Genomic DNA, 15,680 nt, shown 5'->3' on the forward strand with positions numbered 1-15,680 from the left:
GTCAGGTGCGCGGTCAGCCGAATCGCTTAGCTCTGACTAGCAATCAGGTGTTCTATCTATCTATCTATCTATCTATTTATGTTTCCCAGAACAAAAACAGACTAATGATTATCTAGATGATAGAGATTATGTGTTTGATTTTTTCATTACACACCCAGGGTTACAAGTTCAGTTATAATCAAAAATACAAACAACAGATTTTATTATTATTATCCCTATAATTCCAATTTAAAGAATCTAAAGAATGTCTTCCCAAAAGTGATCACATTTATTATATTATAGCCTGGTTTTAGGCTGACGTTGTAGTTCTAAAGGATTCCAGAAAAACAGATAATAAAGGAATCAGTCTTTATGAATAGCAAATACTAAGACCTAATTTCTTTTACTATGTGTTTCATCGTCTGCAGTATAGAGTAAGAAAAGTTGATTTTAGTCAATCTATCTTACTAACTGAGTTACATTCCTCCAGAGGTATACCCTATATGCTCCCTTATCTTTAAAATACATTTTCAGAGATCTCTAAACCTATAGTAAAAAGAGACCTTGAATCTGGAACCTATTTTCCTGGCCAGTCAGGGTTTGTCAATTATGTCTGTTTACCCTGAACCCATTATAATGTTTGAATTTGCTCAGAGGCAGATCCTCCAGGAAGGTTCCTGGAGTAGCAGCCTTATAGATCAATGTGCTTATCTATGTTTAATGATCTCTAGGACATAAGAAAGATTTCCAAATAGTATCTAGATAAAGTTAATTTTAGGATTGAAGACTTCCAAATAGTGTGCAGATAAAGTTAATTTTAAGATTATCCTTAAAAGATTTAGAGATAATTTTCCTCAGGAAAGACATAAAATGAACCATAATACATAAAGTCCCAAGAATGCAACACACAAAAGGTAGAGACAGAATGGCAGTGATTGCAGTAATCAGTAATCCACTTAGCTTTTCTGGAACTGTGTCATTCCGCTGTGCTGTCTTCATGTCTCTCACCATTTTCCATGGATATGGCTATGCCAACACTGGGTATGTATACACACCCTCCATGTCATTCTGAAATAAGTGGTATATTAAAGCTCAAATGATCATCAAACCACCATCGTGTCATTATCCTGTGATCTACTTCTTAAAATCACGTGATATCTATGTAAATGTTTGTGTATCCATGCCTCTCTTGATCTGAAAATGTTTGTTTCCATATCTCATCTCATTTATAGTAATATAAACTATGACTTGCTGATTACTTTCAATTTCTTTTATGAGATTTCAACATGGAAAACATCACTGAAGCCACTGAATTCGTACTAAAGGGCTTCACAGACAATGCTGACTTGGAGACTCTTTCCTTCCTACTATTTCTAGCAATTTACCTCTTCACAATCATGGGTAACTTAGGACTGATTGCTCTGGTCCTTGGGGATTCCCACCTGCACAACCCCATGTACTACTTTCTGAGTGTGTTGTCATCAGTGGATGCCTGCTATTCCTCTGTTATCACTCCTCAAATGGTACTTAACTTTATGTTAGAGAAGAAGGTCATTTCGTTCATTGGCTGTGCTGTGCAGATGTTTCTGGCTGTTACTTTTGGCACAACAGAATGCTTTCTTTTGGCGGCAATGGCTTATGACCGTTATATAGCCATTCACAACCCACTTCTGTATGTAGTAATCATGTCACCCAGGGTTTATGTGCCGCTCATCATTGCTTCCTATGCTGGTGGAACTTTACATGCTCTTATTCACACTGTGGCCACATTCAGACTGTCTTTTTGTGGATCCAATGAAGTCAATCATATTTTCTGTGACATCCCTCCTCTCCTGGCAATTTCTTGTTCCAACACACACATCAACCAACTTCTTCTCTTCTACTGTGCCGGGTTCATTGAGATAGTCACCATCCTGATTGTCCTGATGTCCTATGGCTTCATCCTGTCAGCCATTCTGAGAACACATTCTGCCGAAGGTAAAAGAAAAGTATTTTCGACATGTGGTTCTCATCTAACTGCAGTGTCCATTTTTCACGGTACTGTTCTTTTCATGTATGTGAGACCAAGTTCCAGCTATGCCTTGGAACATGACATGGTGGTGTCTATATTTTACAGCATTGTAATTCCCATGCTGAATCCTCTCATTTATAGTTTGAGAAACAAAGATGTAAAAGAGGCAATAAAAAAAGTGTTTGGTAAAAATCTTTGTAGATAAAACAATATTTTTCTATAAATCTGAGGTAAAAAGTCATTCTTTAAATAATATAAATATTTATGTTGAAAATATTCCTTTTATTAATCAATATATTTCAATCCTCATATACATCCTAAATTAAAGGCATTGGTTAATGCCAATCCTGTCTTCTTTTCAATACAGAAAAGCTATATATCCATATTCTTTTTATGTTTGTAATCATATATATTTACATGTATATTTTAAATAGTAATGATACTACCTGAATTGTACAAAAATATACACATATATTTTCTTTGAATATATATTATACATGTATATATACATGTAATTCCTTTAGTATATTTATATATACATATTTGGATAATCTTTAACATAGTTTTACATTGTTTCTTTTCTTTTTAAATAACATTTTAAATCTTCTCATAATTAAAATTTTATACAATTTCAATATTATATCACAATGGCTAAATAAAATGCTGTCCTAGTTCATGTTTAAGCAGTCATGTTGTCTAGACTTTGTGAATGTAGCTTCTGACATTACTATGAAACACAATCTCACAGCAAACTTCTTGATCCTCTGAGGGCTTTCTGCTCCTCTTCTGCAATGCTCCCTGACTCTTATGTGTAAGTATCATTGTTCCCATTGGGACTGGGAACCAGAGCTATGTAATTGATTTCTTGTAGTTTTCTGTAATAGTAAGGACTACACTGGAAACTGGATATAAGTAACATTGTACATAATGAGAAGATTATGTTAAAGAATAGATATAAGACATGTATATGATATATATGCATAAGGCCATGTACATGTAATGGTATATATATATTTACATATATGTGTGTACATTGTGATATAATATTGAAATTGTATAAAATTTTAATTATGAGAGAATTTAAAATGTTATTTAAAAAGAAAAGAAACAATGTAAAACTATGTTAAAGATTATCCAAATATGTATATATAAATACACCAAAGGAATTATATGTATAGATACATGTATAATACATTTTCAAAGAAAATGTATGTGTATATATTTGTACACTGTATATATATATACATTTATATATATACACACACATATATAAATAAATATATGCATGTAACAAAAATAATGAAAAAGGAGGCCATGAATTTGAAAGAAAGCAAAACTGGTATGTGAGAACGTGGGTGGGGGAGAAAGGGAGAATTGTTGGATCAGTGGGATCTGGTATTTAAGGAAATTTCAGGCTAGTGTGAATGACAAAGCAAAGGCAAACTCCAGTCCATTGTAAGTGCAACAAACCCACTGAACCCAGGTTCCTTTGATTACACATGTAAGATATACATGTTATACATGTAAGATAGTGTTGTTTTCCTACTAAATGTAAGTTGAACAAAGACCCCACCATTCCTGAAATGGACAGTTAATATTGCATTCTTTCAAATCTCTTCTATTGTTCCTTCTCACAAATTATCCACTATGAGGTGCTGCATCCTTAGTACCTGAGTTATGGGCCAGGATGGATCACCCAACAGGGGTGTTACTGCATCCCACATCCATTACCAAAGCTTCTGCTCTCGTTCTACCTGGACTTTCTTTAACTAGGAACACTATCCTTGTTAGAGTCTTGGCAATTACTCTACTAGAGCTTCTTACTTTACCAACGCTTCCATCTTCCATAATCAGGCATTTTGCCCTTCTCTGATCTTTATCTTTGGCTGATCTAGGACCAGCCCACAACACTGACCACAAATCCTAGTGCTGCATGAGAGATGTTGGGTTCCCCCAAATCAGGTGATTCCAGGAATGCTTGGACCTCAAATTTGGGCTCCACTCTAGCTTTGTCCACAGTTTCAAAAGAATGTTTTCCTTTGTCCTTTTCTCTCAATTCACTATATTCTCTATTTTATGTGAGTCATACTTGCAAATATGAGGATTGCCAACTTTGTTGCTTTCTTTACAATCTTAGAGATATTAATCATTGTGGATGATATTATATACAATAATAATAAAACAACAATTTTCCATTGTGTAAAAATACCACAATTTCTCTATCCATTCCTCTGTTGATGGACATCTGGGTTGTTTCCAGGTTCTGGCTATTACAAATAGAGCTACTATAAACATGGTTGAGCAAGTATCCCTTTTGTATACTTGAGCAAAGTTTGGGTATATACCTAGCAGTAGTATAGCTGGGTCTTGAGGAAGCACTAGTCCTAATTGTCTGAGAAAGCGCCAGATAGATTTCCAAAGTGGTTGTACCAGTTTACATTCCCACCAGCAGTGGAGGAGGGTTCCCCTTTCTCCACAACCTCTCCAGCATGTGTTGTCACTTGAGTTTTTAATCTTAGCCATTCTGATGGGTGTCAGGTGAAATCTCAGGGTTGTTTTGATATGCATTTCTCTGATGGCTAAGTACATTGAGTATTTCTTTAAGTGTTTCTCTTCCATTCTATATTCCTCTACAAAGAAATCTGTTTAGCTTTGTACCCCATTTTTTAATTGGTTTACTTGTTTTGTTTCTTTTTAACATCTTGCATTCTTTATATATTCTGGATATTAGTCCTCTGTCAGATAAAGGGCTGGTGAAGATTCTTTCCCAATCTGTAGGCAGTTGTTTTGTTTTGATGACGGTGTCCTTTGCTTTACAGAAGCTTTTCAGTTTCATGAGGTCCCATTTATTGATTGTTGCTCTTAGAGCCTGTGCTGTTGGTGTTCTGTTCAGGAAGTTGTCTCCCGTGCCAATGATTTCTAGGCTCTTCTCCACTTTTTCTTCTAACCAATTTAGTGCATCTAGTTTTATGTTGATGTCTTTGATCCATCTGGACTTTAGTTTTGTGCAGGGAGATAAACATGGATTTATTTTCATTTTTCTGCATGTAGACATCCAGTTGGACCAGCACCATTTGTTGAAGATGCTCTCTTTCTTCCATTGAATGGTTTTGGCTTCTTTGTCAAAAATCAACTATCCATAGGTGTGTAGGTTTATTTCTGGGTCTTCTATTCGATTCCATTGATCCACCATTCTGTTTCTATGTCAAAACCATGCAGTTTTCATTATTATTGCTCTGTAGTACAGCTTGAGATTGGGGATGGAGATACCTCCAGATGATCTGTTGTTGTACAGGAACGTTTTGGAAATTCTGGGTTTCTTGCTATTCCATATGAAGTTGAGAATTTTTCTTTCAAGGTCTGTAAAGAATTGTGTTGGTAATTTGATACGAATTTTATTGACTCTGTGGATTACTATTGGTAAGATGGCCAGTTTTACTATGTTAATCCTGCCAAGCCATGAGCATGGGACATCTTTCCATCTTCTGGTATCTTCTTCAATTTCTTTCTTCAGAGACTTGAAGTTTTTTTCAAACAAGTCTTTCACTTGGTTAGAGTCAAACTAAGGTACTTTATGTTATTAGTGGCTATTGTGAAGGGTTTTGTTTCCCTAATTGCTTTCTCAGCCTTTTGTCTTTGGTATACAGGAGAGCTTCTGTTTTATTTTATTTTTATTTTTTTTTGAGTTAATTTTGTATCCAGCCACTTGGCTGAAGGTGTTTATCAGCTGAAGGAGTTCTCTGGTTGAGTTCAGGGTTGCTTATGTATACTATCATATCATCTGCAAATAGTGAAAATTTGACTTCTTTCTTTCTGATTTGTATCCCCTTTATCTCCTTTAGTTGTTTTATTGCCCTAGCTAAGACTTCAATCACTATGTTAAAGAGATATTGAGAGAGTGAGCAGCCTTGCCTTCACCCTGATTTCAGTAGGATTAATGTAAGTTTATCTCCATTGAGTTTGATGTTAGCTATAGGCTTGGTGTATATTGCCTTTACTATGTTTAGGTATGTGCCTTATATCCCTGATTTATCCAAGATTTTAAACATGAATGGGTGTCAGATTTTGTCAAATGCCTTTTCAGCATCTAAAAAGATGATAATGAGGTTTTTCTCTTTCTGTTTGTTTATATGGTGGATTACATTGATGGATTTCCATATATTGCACCACCCTTGCATGTTTTGAATGAAGCCTATGTGGTCATGGTGAATGATATCTTTTATGTGTTCTTGGATTCAGTTTGCAAGTATTCTATTTAATATTTTTGCATATATCTCTTTCATAAGGGAGATTGGCCTGAAATTCTCTTTATTTATTTATTTATTTTTGGTGGGTCTTTGTGTGGTTGAAGTATCAAGGTGACTGTGGCTTCATAGAATGGGTTTGGTAATGTTCCATTTGCTTCTGTTTTGTGGAATAGTTTGAAGAGGATTGGAATTAGCTCTTCTCTGAAGGTCTGGTAGAATTCTTCACTGAAACCATCTGGGCCTGGAATTTTTTTGGAAAGGAGAATTTTGATGATAGCTTCTATTTCCTTAGGGGATATAGGAGTATTCAGTCTTACTACCTGATCTTGATTTAATTTTGGTAGATGGAATCTATCAAGAAAATTGTCTATTTCTTTTATATTTTCAATTTTTGTGGTGTATAGGCTTTTGTAGTAAGACCTAATAATTGTTTGGATTTACTCAGTGTCTATTATTATGTTCCCTTTTTTCTTTCTGATTTTGCTGATTTGGATGGTTTCTCTCTGCCTTTTAGTTAGTTTGGCTAAGGATTTGTCTAGCTTGTTCATTTTCTCAAAGCAGCTCCTGGTTTCATTGATTCTTTGAATTGTTTTGTTTCTATTTTATTGATTTCTGTCCTGAGCTTGAGTATTTCCAGCTGTCTCCTCCTCTTGGGTGTGTCTGCTTTTTTGTTTGTTTGTTTGTTTTCAGGAGAGCTATTAAGTTGCTTGTATGGGGTGTTTCAAATTTCTTTTGAAGGCACTTAGTGCTATGAGCTTTCCTCTTAGTACTGCTTTCTTTGTGTCCCAGAAGTTTGGGTATGTTGTGCCTTCATTTTCATTGAATTGTAGGAAGTCTTTAATTTCTTTCTTTATATCTTCCCCAACCTAGCTGTCATTGAGTAGTGAGTTGTTCAGTTTTCATGAATGTGAAGGCTTTTTGCTATTTCTGTTGTGTTGAAGTCCAGCTTTAGACCATTGTGGTCAGACAGGATACCATGGATTATTTCAATCTTCTTGTATCTGCTGAGGCTTGCTTTGTGACCAACTATATGGTCTATTTTGGAGAATGTTCCATGAGGTGCTGAAAAGAAGGTATACTCTTTTGAATTTGGGTGAAAAGTTCTATAGATATCTAATAGGTATCTATAGATATCCAAAGGAACCACAGATGCCAACCCAGACTACTATACCCAGCAAAGCTTTCAATCAACATAGATGGAGAAAACAAAATATTCTATGATAAAACTATATTTAAGCAATATCTACACAGCAAACCAGCCCTACAGATTAAGGGCCAGCATTTGATTAAGGGCCTCTGTAAGTGCCCTTATTTCCCTATTTAGCTTCTGTCTGGATGATCTGTCCCTTGGTGTGAGTGGAGTGTTGAAGTCTCCCACTATTAAGGTGTTGGGATCAATGTGTAATTTCAGCTTTACTTATGTTTCATTTACAAATATAGTTGGTCTTGTATTTGGGGCAAAGTTTTCAAAATTGTGATATCCTCCTGGTGGAATTTTCCTTTGATGAGATTAAAGTGCCCCTCCTCATCTTTTTTGATTAATTTTGGTTGAAAGTCTATTTTATTAGATATTAGGATCACTACCCCAGCTTGTTCTCTGGGTCCATTCACTTGAAAAACATTTTCCCAGTCCTTTACTCTGAGGTAGTGTTTATCTTTGCTGCATAGATGTGTTTCTTGGATGCAGTAGAACGTTGGATCCTGTTTCTGCAACCATTCTGTTAGTCTGTGTCTTTTATTTTCTTTTGAGAGTTGAGTTCGTTGATGTTGATAGATATAGTAAGCAATGAATGTTAGTTCCTTTTATTGTGGAGTTGGTGGTCCTACTGTGATTTATTGCTTGTTTTCTTTTAATTTTTGTTGGGAAATCATCTGTATACTATGTTTTCTTGCGTGTAGTTATTTTCGTTGGATTGGAGATTTCTTTCTAGTATCTTCTGTAGGGCTGGTTTGCTGTGTAAATATTGCTTAAATATAGTTTTATCATAGAATATTTTGTTTTCTCCATCTATGTTGATTGAAAGCTTTGCTGGGTATAGTAGTCTGGGTTGGCATCTGTGGTTCCTTTAAGTCTGCATGAAATCTGTTCAGGCCTGTCTGGCTTTTATAGTTTCTGATGAGAAGTCTGGTATGATTCTGATAGGTCTACTTTTATACGTTACTTGGTCTTTTTCCTTTGCTGCTTTTAATATCTTTTCTTTGTTCTGTAGATTTAGTGTTTTGACTATGATGTGACATGAGGAGTTTCTTTTCTGGTCTAGTCTATTTGGTGTTCTGTAGGCTTCTTGTATTTTTATGGACATCTCTTTAAGTTGGGAAAATTTTCTTCTATGATTTTCTTGAAGATATTTTCTGGGCCTTGGTGACTGGAGTCTTTTTTTCATCAATTTCTATTATTCTTAGATTTGGCCTTTTCATGGTGTCCTTGATTTCTTGGAAGCTTTGTGTTTGGGACTTTTCTGATTTTACTTTTTCTTTGAGAGAGTATCAATTTCTGCAAGTGTATCTTCAGTACCAGAGATTCTCTCTTCCATCTCTAGTATTCTATTTGTGACGCTTACCTTTGTGGTTCCTGATCTTTTCTCTAAGTTCTCTAGCTCCAGGGTTTTCTCTGTTTGTATTTTCTTTATTGATTCTAATTCTGTTTTCATGCCTTGCACCATTTCCTTCATCTGTTTGAATGTGGATTCCTGTCTCTCTATGATGGTCTCTATTTTTGTTGTTGGTGGTGGTTGTGGTTTCTTCTCTATATGCCACTAATTGTGCCTCTACTTGTGCCTCTATTTGTTTGGCTATATTTGCTTGTGTTTCTTTGAGAGCTTTGTTCATTTCCTCTTTATTTGCTTCCATTTGTGTGGCTATTTCTTTGAGAGATTTGTTTGTTTCCTCTTTATGTGCCTCTAAAACTGGATAAGCATAGCTTTAAAATCACTTTCCTGTGTTTCTGATGAATTGGAGTTTCCATTGATTTTGGGGGTTGCTGGTGAAGTTATGATGACCTGATTTTTGTTGGATGTATTCTTATGCCGCCAACCTCAGGCATTTGCTTATCTGTAACCTTTACTGTTTGTTCCTGGTTTCTGCAGTTCCGACTGGCACTGTCTTTATCTGGTGTCTGGAGAATTCTTCAGGAAGATGAGAGAGGTCCAGTGGTTTGAGAGAGTGTGTTGGTGATTCATCTGTACCTACGGGAGAAAGATTTGCAGGAGCAGAAGGACAAATGCAGGCGAGCGTGTGAGAATGCATGTGTGTGTGTGTGTGTGTGTGTGTACGTGTGCCTTGAAGGACAGGATTTTAACAGATGTAGATGCCTGAAGTGTGGGGCAGTGGCACTCTTCAGTCACTAAAGGGATTGCAGGCACTTGAGGTCTTTGCAGGCACAATTCACTTGTGCAGATTCCCTGGATACCTCACTGGCCTCCAGGCCACTGGTATTCAGCTCTATCTGAACTCCAGGAGTTATTTGCCTGAAGTCCACAGGTAGACTCCACAGAACAGGGGCATCAATATTGAGAACCCTGACCCTCTGTTTCCCACAGTGGGTGTGTGGGTGGGAGGGCTCTGATGTCTGGCTGCTAGCTTAGAAGGACCCTGGATCTGGGGCTCTACAGGCACTTGAAGGCACATTCACTGTCTAGCAGGTCAAATGGGAAAGCACAGGGTTCCCCCTGTTCTCTACTCTCAGTTTTGGGCCTGTGGGTCAAATGCGGAAGGAAGAGCTCTGTCAGCTCAGTGGTGCTGCAGCCTCTGAACTGGGAGGCAGGTCCAGGTACCTGCTGGGAAGTCCTGGGGAGCCATAACAGTGGTCCACAGACCTAGGTGGCCTGGAGGGCCTGGTGTACCTGTATGGTTTGGCAGGTCTGGCAACTTTGGTAGCTCTACAGCAGGCTGTCTCCACTGAGGGACTGGGCAGCACATACAGTTACTGGCTGGGAGGTCCTGTGGAGTCATACAAACCCAGGACCCAGAAGGATGGTACCACAGATCTGGGACTCCAAAGGCTGGTACAGCTGGCAGCCAAGGCTGAGGAGCTAGGAGTCCTGCCTCTGCTGTCTCAGTCACTAGACAGTGAATTCTCTGCTGAGACTCTTTGGCATTGTGGGCCAGCTCCACAGAGGAGGAGGGAGGCCTGAAAAGGGGAAGTGAAAGGGGCTCCAGTGTTTGCCCCTCTCCATCCCCAGAGCAGTCCGTGGGTGACCTAAATCTAAATGGTCTCACCTCATGTGATGTTCCCTCTCTTTAAGGAAGCCTCCATGTCAATTTTCTGGCTTTAGCTGCCCCTCCACTCACCAATTTCGGAGTTTCAGATCCTCTTCCTCTCAGATACAGTGAGTGCTTTAAATTCTAGCATGTATCTTAAGACTTATTCCTACCTTTTTTTTTTTCAAGGTTACAGTGAATACATCTAAATATACAAAGCATACTCTGTAATCCATCACTTCTTCAATAACTCCAACACTGCAAAGTCAAACATCTTCAGACTATGCCTGCCTTTCTAATCTACAAACACACTTATTATTCATTCACCTACTTGGGTAAATTCATGTTATCATTCTGTACCCAAAATTTTAATTTTTGAGATTATAATATAATTACAGTCCTTTTCCTTTCCTCATCCCAAATCTTGCCATATAACTCCTGTCTTTTTCAAATCCAAGGCCCTGCTTTCATTGTAATTACATGTTTATATTTATACGTAAATACACATATGTTCACAAATATAGCTTGCTCATTTTTTAAAATGTTACTTGTATGTGTGTTTTCAGGGCAAACCTTTGGTATTGGATAACTAATTGGTATAGTCTTCCATAGGGGAGACTTTTTCTCCCACTTTCAGTATAGCTTCCTGTAGTTCTTTGTGTATAGTTAAGACATCCACTTTGTCATGTCTACTGTTGTTGAGTTGTTCAACCCGTATTTAGTTATCCTTATTGAGAATTTATGAATGTTGTAAATTTTGGACATTACTAGGATACAACACACAACTCACTGTTCTGCCAAAACTTAAAATCATTCAGTCTCCCTGATTCTTGGATATGAGAGTGTTTTATATGTATGTTCATTGGGACTGGGACCAAAAGCTCTGCATTTTGGTTGGTTGTGGATTAATATACTGTTATCTATCCATTGCAAAACCATTTTTCCTGATTAGGGGATATAGTTATCTGTGGATATAAAGACAAATGTCTCTTGGATTGAACCTGCTTCTATTATATATATAGGGTGACCTATTTTGCCTGTGGTGGAAAGATCAGTAAGTGGGAACTGATGAATGGCATGTGTCTGAGCACAATTTCCTTAATTGCCCACGTCTGGAAAACTACAGAAGCACAGAGGTTGGTCATTTCAATTTGATTACAGAGATTCTTTCAGCTCAGATGAGAATTTCCCTGAACATGATGTGCAGCTGTGTAGCATTAGCTGCTGGATTTCATTCTGCAGTTTGAAATGATAATGTCAAAGTTCTTCTTTTGACTGTAGCTTGACGTATTGGCTACAACAAGCTAGGAGTTCCCAAGATGTGACTTCTTGATAAGAATGAAAGTACAGAACTTGGTTGGTGAGAATTAAGCTATATATCCTCATATTCTTGACTAGCTAGTGTCAATTTTAGGCATTTCTATTGTAACAGAGTGTTTTTAGGTCTCTACATCATTAGCATGAAGAGCAGTAGGTATGCTATTTGCACGTGAAAAATACTGTATTCATATGAAGAATTGATTTGGTGTTTTTTTTTTTTAATGCAGTTTATTCAGGAACCTTGAACAATCATCTGACCCTGGGGAAAGCCAGCCCACAGCTTAAATAGCCTCTGGGTAGCCAACCCAGGCGTGCCACGTGGGCAATGCAGATAGGTCCACATACATAGAAGCAAGCCAGATCCTGAGCCTTAGCCAAATGTGGAATTGTTCGTGACAGAGAGCACTCACCATCGGGAAGGTGGAAGGCGGAAACCAGCTCCATCTTTAAGGCACAGTATTCTGCAGCTCTCTACAGTTCCCCCTTTTTGTTTTAGACACATAAGATGGCCATTTTTACAATGTTAATCTTACCAATCCATGAGCACGGGAGATCTTTCCATCTTCTGATATCTTCTTCAATTTCTTTCTTCAGAGACTTGAAGTTTTTCTCAAACAGGTCTTTCACTTGCTTGGTTAGAGTCACCCCAAGGTACTTTGTGCTATTAGTGGCTATTGTGAAGGGTGTTGTTTCCCTAATTTCTTTCTTGTCCCTTTTGTCTTTGGTATAGAGGAGGGCTTCCGATTTTTTTGAGATGATTTTGTATCCTGCCACTTTGCTGAAGGTGTTCATCAGCTGGAGGAGTTCTCTGGTTGAATTTTTGGGGTCGCTCATATACACTATCATATCATCTGCAAATAGTGACACTTTGACCTCTTCCTTTTCGATTTGTATCCCCTTGATCTCCTTTAGTTGTCTTATTGCTCTGGCTTGGACTTCAAGTACTATGTTGAAGATGTATGGAGAGAGTGGGCAGCCTTGTCTTGTCCCCGATTTCAGTGGGATTGATTTAAGTTTCTCTCCATTGAGTTTGATGTTGGCTATAGACTTGCTGTATATTGCCTTTACTATGTTTAGATATGTGCCTTGTATCCCTGATCTCTCCAAGACTTTAAACATGACTGGATGTTGGACTTTGTCAAATGCTTTTTTGGCATCTAAGGAGATGATCATGTGGTTTTTCTCCTTCAGTTCGTTTATGTGGTGGACTACATTGATGGATTCCCATATGTTGAACTACCCTTGCATGCGTGGGATGAAGCCTACTTGGTCATGGTGGATGATATCTTTGATGTGTTCTTGGATTTGGTTTGCAAGTATTTTATTGAGTATTTTTGTGTCAATGTTCATAAGAGAGATAGTTCTGAAGTTCTCTTTTTTTGTTGGGTCTTTCTGTGGTTTAGGTATCAGGGTGACTGTAGCTTCATAGAATGAGTTTGGTAATGTACCTTCTGTTTCTATTTTGTGGAGTAGTTTGAGGAGAATTGGTGTTAGCACTTCTTTGAAGGTCTGGTAGAATTCTGCACTGAAGCCATCTGGTCCAGGGCTTTTTTTGGAGGGGAGACTGTTAATGATTGCTTCAATTTCCTTAGGGGATATAGGGCTATTCATTCTTTCTACCTGATCTTGACTTAATGTTGGAAGATGGAATCTATCAAGAAAATTGTACATTTTCATTTAGGTTTTCAAATTTTGTGGCATATAGGCTTTCGTAGTATGACCTAATGATTGTTTGAATTTCCTCAGTGTCTTTAGTTATGTCACCCTTTTCATTTCTGATTTTGCTGATTTGGATAGATTCTCTCTTCTTTTTAGTTAGTTTGGCTAAGGGTTTGTCTATCTTGTTGATTTTCTCAAAGAACCAGCTTTTTGTTTCATTGATTCTTTGAATAGTTTTATTTGTTTCTAATTGATTGATTTCAGCCCTGAGTTTGATTATTTCCAGCCGTTTGCTCCTCTTGGGTGTATCTGCTTCTTTTTTTTTCCTAGGGTTTTCAGTTGGGCCATTAAGGTGCTTGTATGTGATGTTACAAATTTCTTCTTGCAGGCACTTAGTGCTATAAATTTTCCTCTGAGCACTGCTTTCAATGTGTCCCATAAATTTGGGTATGTTGTGCCTTCATTTTCATTGAATTCTAGAAAGTCTTTAATTTCTTTCTTTATTTCTTCCTTAACCCAGCTGTCATTGAGTAACAAGTTGTTCAGTTTCCATGTGTGTGTAGGCTGTTTGTTATTTCTGTTGTTGTTGAGGTCCAGCTTTAGTTCATGGTGGTCAGAAAGAATACAAGGGATTATTTCAATCTTTTTGTATCTGTTGAGGCTTGCTTTATGAGCAACTATATGGTCTATTTTGGAGAAGGTTCCATGTGGTGCTGAAAAGAAGGTACACTCTTTTGAGTTTGGATGAAAAGATCTGTAGACGTCTATTAGATCCATTTGATTTAGGGACTCTGTAAGTGTTTTTATTTCCCCATTTGTTTTCTGTCTAGTTGATCTGTCCCTTGATGAGAGTGGGGTATTGAAGTCTCCCACTATTAAGGTATTAGGATCAATGTGTGATTTAAGCTTTAATATTGTTTCATTTCTGAATGTAGGTGCTCTTGTATTTGGGGCATAGATATTCAAGATTGTTATGTCCTCTTGGTGGATTTTTCCTTTGATGAGAATATAGTGGCCCTCCTTATCTTTTTTGATTAACTTTGGATGAAAGTCTATTTTATAGAAATTAAGATGGCTACTCCAGCTTGCTTTCTGGAACCATTTGCTTAAAAAAACATTTTTCCAGCCCTTTACTCTGAGGTAGTGTTTATCTTTGTTGCATAGGTGTGTTTCTTGGATGCAGCAGAACATTGTATCCTGTTTCTGCAACCATTCTGTAGTCTGTGTCTTTTTATTGGGGAGTTGAGTCCATTGATGTTGATAGATACTAGTGACCAACAATTGTTACTTACTTTTGATGTGGTGTTGGTGGTGTCACTGAGTTTCTTTGCTTGTATTCTTTTGGTTTTTTTTTGTTGTGTAGTTATCTATTTCCTCTGTTTCCTTAGATGTAGTTGTTTTCTTTGTTTTGGAGTTTCCCTTCTAGTAACTTCTGTAGACCTGGGTTACTATGTAGATATTGTTTAAATTTGGTTTTGTCATGGAATATTTTGAATTCTCAGTCTATGTTGATTGAAAGTTTTGCTGGGTATAGTAGTCTGGGTTGGAATCTGTGGTCCCTTAAGGACTGTATGATTTCTGTCCAGGCCCTTCTGGCTTTCATAGTTTCTGTTGAGAAATCTGGTGTGATTCTGATAGGTGTACCTTCATATGTTACTTGGCCTTTTTCCCTTGCTGCTTTTAGAATTTTTTTCTTTGTTCTGTAGGTTCAGTGTTTTGGCTATGATGTGACATGAAGAATTTCTTTTCTGGTCTAGTCTACTTGGTTTTCTGTAGGCCTCTTGTATGTTTATGGAGATCTCTTTCTTTAAGTTGGGAAAATTTTCTTCTATAATTTTCTTTCAAATATTTTCCGGACCTTTGAGCCTGATGTCTTCTTTTTCTTCTACTCCTATTATTCTTAGGTTTTGTCTTTTCATGGTGTCCTTGATTTCTTGGATGTTTTGTGTTTGGAACTTTTCTGATTTTATTTTTTCTTTCAGAGACATATCAATTTCCACAAGTGTATCTTCGGCTCCTGAGATTCTTTCTTCCAACTCTTGTATTCTGTTGGTGATGCTTACCTTTGTAGTTCCTAATCTTTTCTCTATGTTCTTCAGCTCCAGGTTTTTCTCTATTTGTGTTTTCTTTATTGATTCTAATTTTGTTTTCATGTCTTGTACCATTTCCTTCATCTGTTTGAATGTGGAGTCCTGCTTTTCAATGACAGCTTCTATGGCTTAGCGAGTAACCATCCTTTATAAATTAAAAATAAAACAAACAAA

At 37.2% G+C, this 15,680-nt stretch overlaps 1 protein-coding gene across 1 annotated transcript; it reads left to right on the top strand.

Moving 5' to 3' along the window:
- Positions 1-1,257: 1,257 nt before the first annotated feature.
- On the top strand, positions 1,258-2,195 carry LOC110542806 (olfactory receptor 5T7). The gene has a single exon (XM_021629307.2). It carries the CDS (start codon positions 1,266-1,268, stop codon positions 2,193-2,195), a length of 930 nt encoding a protein of 309 aa, XP_021484982.2. The 5' UTR covers positions 1,258-1,265.
- The last annotated feature ends 13,485 nt before the right edge of the window (positions 2,196-15,680 follow it).

Source organism: Meriones unguiculatus, chromosome 8 (genome assembly GCF_030254825.1).
Source record: "Meriones unguiculatus strain TT.TT164.6M chromosome 8, Bangor_MerUng_6.1, whole genome shotgun sequence".
Lineage (NCBI taxonomy): Eukaryota > Metazoa > Chordata > Mammalia > Rodentia > Muridae > Meriones > Meriones unguiculatus.

Coding starts and splice junctions, on each gene's coding strand:
- LOC110542806 (XM_021629307.2), top strand. CDS start 1,266: ATGGAAAACATCACTGAAGCCACTGAATTCGTACTAAAGGGCTTCACA.